At 30.6% G+C, this 11,496-nt stretch overlaps 1 protein-coding gene across 2 annotated transcripts; it reads right to left on the bottom strand.

Annotated features, from left to right (window-relative positions):
* Positions 1–213: 213 nt before the first annotated feature.
* Positions 214–7,215, bottom strand: LOC145030832 (uncharacterized). Of its 2 annotated transcripts, none has more exons than XM_078979257.1 (12): positions 6,844–7,215; positions 5,566–5,863; positions 4,487–4,561; positions 4,348–4,406; positions 4,116–4,251; positions 3,314–3,410; positions 3,173–3,239; positions 2,557–2,655; positions 2,229–2,318; positions 1,097–1,251; positions 725–826; positions 214–604 (listed from the first exon to the last, which is right to left on the bottom strand). In XM_078979257.1, exons 2-12 carry the CDS (start codon positions 5,816–5,818, stop codon positions 469–471), a joined length of 1,269 nt encoding a protein of 422 aa, XP_078835383.1. In that variant the 5' UTR covers positions 5,819–5,863; positions 6,844–7,215; the 3' UTR covers positions 214–468. The 2 variants fall into 2 exon arrangements, with proteins under 2 accessions (XP_078835383.1, XP_078835384.1); XM_078979258.1 differs by lacking the exon at positions 6,844–7,215 and adding an exon at positions 6,024–6,161.
* Between the last annotated feature and the right edge of the window lie 4,281 nt (positions 7,216–11,496).

Genomic DNA, 11,496 nt, shown 5'->3' with positions numbered 1-11,496 from the left:
TTGACCATCAAATTGTCATCTAAAACAACCAACCAATATACAAAAAATATTATTATCGGATGAAATTTAAAAATATATGTTATTTTATGCCAAATGACGAGAGCACATTGCCTAAGATTGACGAAAATGTTGCTATTGTATCAACGACGTACAAACTATATTGCACTCATCTCAATTCAAGTGTACGATATCATATACATTATTAGACAAATCTAAAAGCAAACGATCTCCATCTTACACAAAGATCTCAACATTGTACAAGTTTCATATTTCATATTAAACACTTGTTGTATTTATAGTATTCATACATTGCTATTATGAACGGTGATAACGCTTTTTGAACAAACTCACCAACAAAATGATTCATAAAAAAAATGGAGTTGTTGAAATGACAACGAGACGATATGATCCATATCTTTCAACTATCGATCTTCATAGCATCATAACCACATGATGTCATATTTGTTCTTAATCTTTATTGTTTCCAATCTGCCCCTTGTTCACATTTTCATTGTTCCATGAGGAATCGACATCAGGAAGTTGGTATTCATCCGGCTTTAGGGCCAAAGCAAAATCAGGTAAAGTTGGCGCTGTTTCCATGATTCTGTACTCATTTTTTAATTACATTAGTATGTATGCATGTATGTATCTATGTATGTATGTATGTATGTATGTGTATGTATGTATGTTGGAAACATTGAAGTGAACTCAATTCAATACTTACTTTTCGTAAGTGTATAAATCCCTGTTGATGCGCACTTTGCTAGAAGTGTCTTTTGGAATCTTTTCAGAAAGATATTTCATAGTTCCCCAAAGAGGTGGAGTTCTGCATAAAATAATATAAAATTCAAGATTCAAAATAACACCAAATTATTTACTTCACTTCAGTAGTAAGAAAAGAAAAGAAAACCACATCATGTTATTTTCTACTGTTTAAAAAACAAACATATTTGATATCAACAAATGTTATGAATTTTTGACTTGATGTATTAATAATTTTTTGCTAAAGTGTGTCGAATACTTCAGAATCTATATCATTAATCATCTAGGTAGACAAAAGGGTAAAATGGTAATTTGGATGTCATTGAGATTTTACCTTGAAAGAGGAACTGCTGAATTGAAAGCTTCACATGACCTTTTGCTTTCTTTTAAATACTCATCTGCAGCTTGTAAAGCAGATACAGCCATTCCATGTGATTTTTCAGTGTTACCTTCATCCAGAATCAAACCATGATAATAATATGCAGCTGCCTACAAGAAAATATATACATATACACCAACTTTTTATTAACTAAATTACAAAACATACATGGAATCAAATAAATTAACATAAAGGTTGAAAGGGTAATGATGTGTACAGAAAGTGTTGTATACATAAAGTCTGTTTCTTTCATAGACCGAATAAACTATCTCAAAAAGATTAAATGACCATTTTATCCTTACACTAAAAGAAACAAATTTCACAATACTCATGAATTTTAACTATATGTATCAATTTTAATGTGAGAGGATAAAAGAAGAATCACAAATGGGTAAATGGTTATTAACTCATTTTCTACAGATTAAGTAAAAAAGTAAGAGTAAATTACACGAATGGTCCCTATGGTTTGGGGTAATTTGCACGTTTGATCCCTAACTTATTTTTTTAACTCGAAAGGTCCCTACTGATTGCTTTTGTTGCGTGTTTGGTCCCTGTCTTACCTAAAAGACGATTTTGGCCTTGATTTTTTTATTTATTTTAATAAGTTGGGCTAGTTAAGGTAAGGTAAGGTGAGTTGGAAGTGGGGTTGGGGGTGTGTTTATTTAAATAAATTGAAAATTCAAGGGCAAAATAGTCTTTTTATGTAACACAGGGACCAAGCATGCAATAGAAACAAACAGTAAGGACCTTCCGAGTCAAAAAAATAAGTTAGGAACCAAACGTGCAAATCACCCCAAACCATAGGGACCATTCGTGTAATTTACTCAAAAAGAAACAACCATGTATAAGTGCTTAACCTATTAAGTTAATTAAGTAAAAATGTAACAACCCCTAAGTCCCTAAATGGGTATCGAGGTCTGTTTGGATAAAGTGTTGTATACATAACGTCTGTCTTTAGGCTAAAGAGTAAATAAACCGTTTGAATGAGACTAAATGACAATTTTAACCTTGCATCCCATAAAAAAAAATTCATAATATTCATTGGGTACAAAATATAGGAAGTATATATATATATAAAAAAAGGTACCTTGGCTTCAATATATTTCCATTTCACATAGAAACGATGTTTTTCACCCCAACCATTTGCTAGTGGGAGGTTTGTAATATTATCTTGAGCCTGCATTAGTTAAAAAAGAAAAAATCAAAATCAAAATCAAAATCTAACAATTAAAGTCAATAATACCCTTGATTAAATATGTGTGAAGGATGATAATCTCAAGATCGATATGAAACTATAAACATTAAACACATAAACATATATCTACACAACACAAGTGAACAAATTTCCAAAATCTATTTTCAATGATGAGGATGAGGAGGGCATTTATGTCTTTTGCAAATAAATAAATAAATACCTGTTGCCAATACTTGACCATTTCACAAGCAAGCCTTCTTTTCACTGCAAGTGTGGCTTTTGTACTATCAATAGCAAGCCCAAGTTGTATGTCAACACCCTGATAAAAAAATAAACACATAAAAAAAATTAATGTATTTAAAGATTATATAATCAAGAAAATATAGTTGTAAATAGAAAAGGTACATATTGTGTTGAAGTAATTTACATTTTCAAAGAGTAGGCAAAGATGTAGTTATCTTTTTCAATTTGGTGTGTGTATTTGGTTTTAGACTTTGGTAAATATAATAAATTGTTCAACTTACTTGTTGATAAATATGTTAAACTGTATATGGACTTTGATAAAAATGGTTATCTTTTTTGTTCATGATAATGTAATAGTTATATTATATTCTATTTTTGTTGGAATGTATTAAAAAAAGATTTCAAAATTTGTCTTTTTCTTGTAAATAAAAGGGTAAAAAGGTCATTTACATGTACACACTAAGTCTAAAAAAGAAAAAGTTATCCATACAACACTTAATATCAAAAAGCAAAATTTATAAAAGATAATTTATTTTAAAAAAATGTCAAAAGTTTTATCAGAATCAAAAGTTGGCAGAATAATAATAATATACCTGTCCTAGTGCTTGAAGACAGAGTGCTCTAAGAACTCCTTCAGCAAGGTCAACTGGAAGATCTCTCCTAAAAAAAACCAATATTTTATAAAATTAAATTTTTATAAAACTCATGACTAAAATTTATAAAAATCTATAAACCTGAGTTCAGGAGGCAACTGAGGAAGTATATGCCTTACAGCACAATCAAGATATCCAGCAGCCTTTAACAAAATATCAATTGCAGATCTCCTGCTTTCTGTCATATTAACAGATAAGGACAAAATAGTCAATTTAACAATTATTGTTTTAATAAGCCGATAAAAGCTTAAACAAAAATCATTTAGGTAAAAGCAAAATAGTCATTATATATTGATTAGAAACCAAAACTAAACCACAGAGTGAAAAAATTGTTTGGAGGGACAATATCCGTAAAGTTTACCAAACCATAGGGACTATGAATGTAAATTTGTAATCTAACTTAAAAGAATCTAAACTAAACCCCTCAATAATGACAGAATTAGTAGATAAGAATAAGATCCAGCTGTTTAAAATTGCCAACCATTAGATTAGCATCAACATTCTCAAAGTTAAAATACATTAAATATTTAATGCTCTATAAAGTTGTATCTATCCTCAATAATGACAGAGTAAGTACAAAGTTTTTAAATAGTTAGCCTCTGTAGTCTACCAACTTTAAGAAAACTAAAATATTATATAATTTATATAATGATCAACTGAAATATACATATATCATTATAAAACATAAAACAGGTATTCTACCAAATAATCATTAACTGGTTTCATGCATACTGATATTAGTAGAATATGTTATTTTGCAACGTTTTTAAGCATTTCCCTTTTCATAATCTCGTAAACTGTTTTAGTGGCATCTTTAATCTTGAATCATGTCAATTTTTGGAATAAACATTTTTTAGAAAAAAAAAAATTAGAAACTAGTCACCTTCTGATACTTTAGGCAAATAACCATCAGTGGATGTTCTTGGTAGAAGCAACAAATTAGCTTGTGAGAGTGATAAAGTTGCCATCAAGTGCAAAACAGATAATACTTCATACCAAGCACTATACATTGCCATTTCCTGAAAATTATTATTATTATTATAAAACATATTAAGATATTGTTTTCATTTCATTCGATTGTAAATTGTAATATTATAGTTAGATTGTTGTCTTACCTCTGATTCATCCTCTTGGTTTATCCATGTAAATTGTACTTTATGTTGTAATGGGCTTCCTGCATATTAGTCAAAAAAAAAAAATAATAGTATGAATAGAGCACATAAAAATAATAAAATAGCTTATTTCATGACTTACCATCTTTAACCAGTCCTAGAAGGACAGGTAAATAATCTTCAAGAGCTTGTAGAAGATCACCTAAAGTTGACCCTCCTGAAAGTCAAAGGCTACTTGTAAATCTAATTATATAACAAATTATTACAATCACATAGACTAATTTCTCAAGACACCCCGATTACACCCATGTAGTTCTCCCAAGATTTGAGACATAACTTTCTACACTCGGAAGAATGAAAGAAAGAACCAAACACTTCAAGTATATTTGATTGAGACAAATTGTTGGAAATCTTTTGAGACTATTTTCCCAACAACATTATGTATCAAATTATTACAATCACATAGACTAATCTCTCAAGTCACCCCGATTACACCCATGTAGTTTTCCCAAGATTTAACACACAACTTTCTACACTCAGAAGAAAGAAAAAAAGAACCAAACACTTCAAGTATATTTGATTGAAGCAGCTTATTGGAAATCTTTAAGACTATTTTCCCCACAATATTATATATCAAATTATTATAATCACATAGACTAATCTCTCAAGTCACCCCAGATTACACCCATGTAGTTCTCCCAAGATTTGAGACACAATTTTCTACACTCGGAAGAAAGAAAGAAAGAACCAAACCCTTAAAGTATATTTGATTGAGGCAAATTGTTGGAAATCTTTGAGACTATTTTCCCAACAACATTATATATCAAATTATTATAATCACATAGACTAATCCCTCAAGTCACCCCGTTAAACCCATGTAGTTCTCCAAAGATTTGACATACAACTTTCTATACTCAGAAGAAAGAAAGAAAGAACCAAACACTTGAAGTATATTTGATTGAGGCAAATTATTGGAAATCTTTGAGACTATTTTCCCAACAACATTATATATCAAATTATTAAAATCGCATAGACTAATCTCTCAAGTCACCCTGTTAAACCCGCATAGTTCTCCCAAGATTTGGCACACAACTTTCTATACTTAGAAGAAAGAAATAAAGAACCAAACACTTAAAGTATATTTGATTGAAGCAGATTGTTAGGAATCCTTGAGACCATTTTCCCAACTGTGTTAAAAACTAGAATAGTTTTATTACTAACCATGTTGAGTGGCACTTCGTCTTCGTGTTCTTGTGATAGTAGGACCTTCTTGTCCTGCCATAACAACTATACGTGTCCTAAGAGCAGAAAGGCGTTCAACTAAATTTTTGCATAAGTGATCTCCAAGTGATTCAGGAAAATCCACAGGTTTTGGAATCCTTAAACCAGGAACAAAAACTGCCACTTCACCGATGTTTCCTGGCCTCCTTCTTTTTCCACCTGAATCCTTTGGGGTTGATACAAAGCATCCCATATTATATATATACTTTGTTGCTATCTTCTCACCAAGATATGGATTCTATAAATAAAACAATAGAAAGATAGTTGATGAAATAGGGATATATTGAACATGGGGATGCGTGCAATTCACATAATTGAAAGAAATCAAACCAACAATAAAGAAGTAAATGAAATTCAGGTGTGAAGAAGATATGAAGATAAAATTTAGAATTTATTACCACTGAACAAGTCGCAGAGTGGCAAACCTCATAAATGTTCAACAAAAAAGCGAAGAGTACTCACGAGAGCACAATGTAAAAAACTGTTAACAATGCTTTGTTGTTTTCTACATTTTGTTATTGAAGAATGCTGATTTAAATGTTTTGAGCATACAACTATACAATATAAATGATGTATCTGAGAATTTACAGCAGGAAGAAGAGAAAAGTTTAATAAAGCAAAACTAATATCACATGAAAAGCATGAAAAGTGACAGGTGTTTTGTCTTGATATTTCTCAACCTCATAAACTCAGCTACAACTGGGAATCCTAATTAAAGCAAATATAAGCTTCATTTACAGAGCTTCTTTCAAACCAAAAAAAAAAAAAAAGGCAACAAATAAAAATTGAAAATTATTAAATAAAACATATGTATATATATACCTTTCATTGTATAAAAGACTGACCTTAAGTTTACAAACCCCACAATAAATGCCTGATTCATAAAGGTTCTTTATGTTTTTCTTTTTATTCTGGGCCACACAATTCTTTAAGCAAGAAGCAACAGAAAGCATACATACAAGCAAACATAATTACACAATTTCAATAATGAAATCACAAATTACACGAATTTTAATCCCAAAATGAGTAATTAGCAAGCAACAACCCCACTTTAGCAAAAAGGGTAACAAATCGTAAAAGCTATAATCTGGCAAATACACAACTAATTAACCAAATTAAAAAAACACCCAGAAGAAAAATACCCCAATTCACCAAACCCAACAAACATAATTCAATTTCGAGGCATAATTCAGCTTCAAATGAATCATAATTCCATACCTTGTAAAACCGAAGGAGTTGAATTCGAAAATCTAACTATCCATGAGGCGAAACGAACACCCAGAATCCATCAAAATTCAGAATTCAAAAAAATGCAGCTGAATCAAACAATCCTTTCAGTTGTTGTCTTCGGTAAACAATTAAACAGTTGGATGATCGACCCTTCAGCTTCAATTATCGATCTGGTGAAGCCGGTGAAGAAGAGAGAGAGAGAGAGAAGATAGAGAAAGCTAGAGAGAGAGTTGCGAAGGTTGAACGTAGAGTGAAATTTTGTTGATATAATTATTGGAAGCAGAAGAAGCACAGGAGAAAGAAAGAAAGGATTAGTGAGTGGGAAGACTTGTGTTGTTTGCCTTAAATGGTAATACTTGTGTAACTTCCGGCAATAAAGTAATTTTAAACAAAACCAAGGGGCAGGTTGTATTGTTGCAACAGCAAATACAAGTGTGGTCCAGCATGCAATTAGTGGATCAAATTTATATGGGTGGGGATTTTTTTCGATCTTCCTAGATACCAAATCTATCAAACCGGGTCGGGATGGATCCGATGAAAATGAGAAAAGGAAAAGATTAAAATACCCATATTCCTTAATATTTTTTTACAAATAACTGAAAAAAAAAAATTACCCAATGATATTGCACATTTGGGATTGCGGATTTCGTTAAAATGATTGCGATTTCGTAATGATAATTTTGATTTTAAAGCGAATATATATTTTTTAACTTGACCGTTCTCTGTGTACGAAATTGTATATGGGCATTTGTGATTTCATGTAATTATTTTTCTGATTTTACAAGTACTTATAGCACAAAAGGTTATGTAGTACAATGCTCTAATGTACAAAAGGTTTAAGTGTTCTAATAGGTAAGATTATATAAACCTTAATAATGCAAACCCTAGATCTAAAACAAACCAAAGAGGCAAGGATTTCCTTCCATGATTCCATGAGGGCTTGAGCATGAACTCATTTCTAACATATTTAGACCAAAAAACCATTTCAAAATAATTAGTGACCTCCAAACTCCAAGGAAATCATTCCAAAAAAATGACAAAAGATGCTTAAAACATAGATCTAGAAGCATATGGTTAAAGGTGGAAAAATTATGATTTACATGCACTTTGAGATGATAAGGAGATTGAAACTTCACTCGACCAAGCTTATTATGCACCAAATCTAACTTCTTATGCACCAAATCTAACTTCTTCTTCAAGGATCACACCACAAGCACCAAAACACAATGATTATGAAAATGAGGCCATGTTTCTACTCTAAGGCTTCTTAGACATGGAGGTTAAGTAAATGAGGAACCCTATAAGTTAGTGTCTTTAAATAGAGTTTAAGGATCGAGATTAGGGTTTTGGCTGATTGTAGTCACATGTCACGACCCATATAAGGTCGTGTAGCAACCAGTTGGAAAAGATGTACCACAAATAACAGCAGACGCATCACGACTAAGCCAAAGATTCAATTTTCTTATTCAATAAAATAATCAAATAAAATATCGGGAGACATACATTACGCATAATCCATACTTTTATGTTAAAATCAATCTAATTTCATTCGCCTGTGCTTTGTCATTCGATTATTGAATATGATCCAAAACTCCAAACTGTACGCAGTGGGTTTCAAATGGTTCTCACTGTGAATCATAATTTAAACGCTTAATATCAAGAATGAGAGGGATGAAAGCCTTGATATTTTTTATTATGTAAGGTTTTTCGGTTGCCCTCTTTTAAAATGAGTGTAAAGCGATAAAAGATAGAAAAATAAGAAGAAAGTTGTCGATAATATAAAGCAGCTGTCAGCAAGAATTTGAGGAAAATAAGAAAATTGAGAGAAATTAGGAAAGGTATGGTAAAACTCTGATACCATGTTACAAAAGATATTCTCCTATAAATATAACCCTCTCACTAAAACAGTATAAATACACAAAATAATACAAAAGGGTCATATGGTGGGTTGAATATAATAACTAATGTATGGGATTCAAACAAATGCATAAGAAATTCAAAAAAAAAAAAAAAAAAAAAAAAAAAAAAAAAAAAAGATACAGGTTGCACTCATATTTGATATTGTAGAAACTCGAGAAATGAAAAAATAAAAACATATGTTTGGATCAATATTATGAAATTTGATTAAAATTAGGAAGAAGTTCCGCACTTTAGTGCGGGCAATGGAGGTTAGTGTACGTATGGAATAATGTTTACCAACACAACCATTTTATAATTTTTATAAAGAAAATTTGTATATATACCTTTAGAGTAGGAAGTTATAAAGAGTAGGGACCAGAAGAGGCAAATCTCAAAAATATAAGGTCAGCACACCAATTTAGTAAAGAGTAGGGACCAAAAGTGTCAAATCTTGAAAATATGGTAGCAAATAACCATACTATTCCTCAATATTATGGGAATCAATTGTATGTATAATATTGACCGGATACATTATTTTATTGTTTAATGTAAAGTCATTTAGTATATGGATAAATAATAAATTGGTTGAATTCCATATTTTGGTGATATTTTGTAAATATTACAAAGAACTTGTCCTTACACTCGATATTTTATGTTGGTTACAACATTGTAATTATTTTTAACATCCGGCAATATTTATGGTATGAAGTTCAATACAAAATGATGTAGGACTTATTAAATTCTTATGGATTCAAATATCTAGCACTAAATGTATTTATAACAATATAAAAGATGTATTTTATAATAACAAAAATAAAAAAATGGATTTTAAGAAAGAAATATAGTGTGTTTGTATATCCTAGATTGAAATAATATTTTTTTTATCATTGTATAGATGAAAACAAATTAGTCTCAATGATATATTCATATTCAAACCGATTAATACATTATAAAAGTTATAATAAAAAAAACAAACTAAACAATTTCGATTAATTACAAAGATAAAAAAAAAAAATCAAAAAACAGTTGCGATTACATTTGGTATCTGGTATCTTAGTTGTCATTTTGAAAATAGTTTTTAACACTTTTATGTTTTTAAAAGAAGACTAATATAAAAAGAGTAAATTATAAATAATAATAATAATAATAATAATAATAATAATAATAATAATAATAAGACACTACAAGCGATACAATCCGCGTGTTTGGTTTTTACTAAACTTAAGTGTTTGGTCTTTACTAAACTTAAAAAGACTATGTTGTTATTTTTTATTTCTTTTTTAATTCACTTATTGTTTATTTCTTATTTATTTATTGTTTATTATTTATTTATCAAAATAGATAAAATGTACAACCCCTTAAAGCTATATTACGACCACCAAAAGAAATTAACAATCAACATAAAATATATATTTTTAACCTAACATCGAGAATGCGTATTCCATGGTTCGTCTCCATTTCTTGATTTTGCCACCGCTCCACAGTATCACAATTGGTGACCCGTTCCGATGAAGCCACTACTGAAGTCTCATGAATTGGAGTCATACTTTCATCGTCACCACCAATCATGTTCGATTTCTTAACTTGGAAACAAGATCTTCCCCACCAATTTTGAAATGTAGAAAATCAAAAAGAAGATCATAGTATTATCGAAATCTTCAATCTACCTCCCTACACGTCCACATAACTCGCCCCCAGCCCATTGCCCTCTTCTTTTAGTCCTTTTTTCTCTACCAAAACCACATTTTGAAAACCCCATTGAAAATCACAGGTTCTAAAAAAATCCATCGGAAATCGCAGATCTGTGGGTTATCTTCTTTCCCATCCTAACCAACTTGAAATCATTCTCATATGCAATCTAATTCAGCAACAACAACAATGGCTTTAGTCATTATCATTGCACCTAAAGAAGAACGAGGAAAGGAAGAATGATTCCATGACGTCTTTGTTTCTGCATCTTGATTTCGACAGGGAAGACGAATGTCTGTTGGTTTAAGGGATAGTCAGTGATCTTGTGATGATGGTTTCCACTAACAATGGTGACTAATGTAACACCACAAAAATTTCAAACTTTTTAAATGCTATGGTTATAAAAACATTTGAGTATTAATCCACATTTAATAAAATCGGTCCTATAAAAACATTTACAAATAAAACTTTGGGTGTTACCATTAAGCATCATACAAACCATATCAAACAAATATGAATTACACTAATAGCATTAATAAAGAAGTTGACAAGCTCCACTCCATTATCTATCTCTTAAATTCTAACTTCCATCTATCCTATATACTCCTTAAGTACAACCCAAGGTACATGTCATTAAAAGAGATACATAAGACAGTAATGTCTCATGAGAGATGCAGGTTTATGACCTAATTCATTTATCGTACTTTCATCAAAAACATTTCATTATGCATAACATATTTCAAATAGACATTTTCCACATTCCATTCCATATCAAAACATTTCATCAAATATAACATAATTCAATAAAACATTTTTTTCACATTCCATTCCCTTCTTTCATTAAGGGTTAATTATGATATTGAACGTTTCCATTTTTATGTTTAGGGCATGTGTCCAATAAAGGAACCACTCCCAAGTATAAACAAAGGTATAAATAACAAAATCAGTCCACTATAGCATCATTTCCATTAGGACATCTACTTCGCGAAGGGAAGGTACCGCTCCAGTAGATTCCTTTAGGCCTCTTATGAGGCATTATGGTCCGGACATTTT

Source organism: Lactuca saligna, chromosome 2 (genome assembly GCF_052625555.1).
Source record: "Lactuca saligna cultivar CGN05327 chromosome 2, ASM5262555v1, whole genome shotgun sequence".
Lineage (NCBI taxonomy): Eukaryota > Viridiplantae > Streptophyta > Magnoliopsida > Asterales > Asteraceae > Lactuca > Lactuca saligna.
This window is presented reverse-complemented; position numbering and strand designations above follow the sequence as displayed.

Bases quoted from the DNA above. Each gene is read 5' to 3' on its own strand.
- LOC145030832 (XM_078979257.1), bottom strand. From the start codon at position 5,818: ATGGGATGCTTTGTATCAACCCCAAAGGATTCAGGTGGAAAAAGAAGG. The intron at 4,407-4,486 runs GTAAGTCATGAA...ACTAATATGCAG, and splicing joins TCTAGGACTGGTTAAAGATG to GAAGCCCATTACAACATAAA. The intron at 2,656-3,172 runs GTATATTATTAT...TTTTTTTATCAG, and splicing joins GTCTTCAAGCACTAGGACAG to GGTGTTGACATACAACTTGG.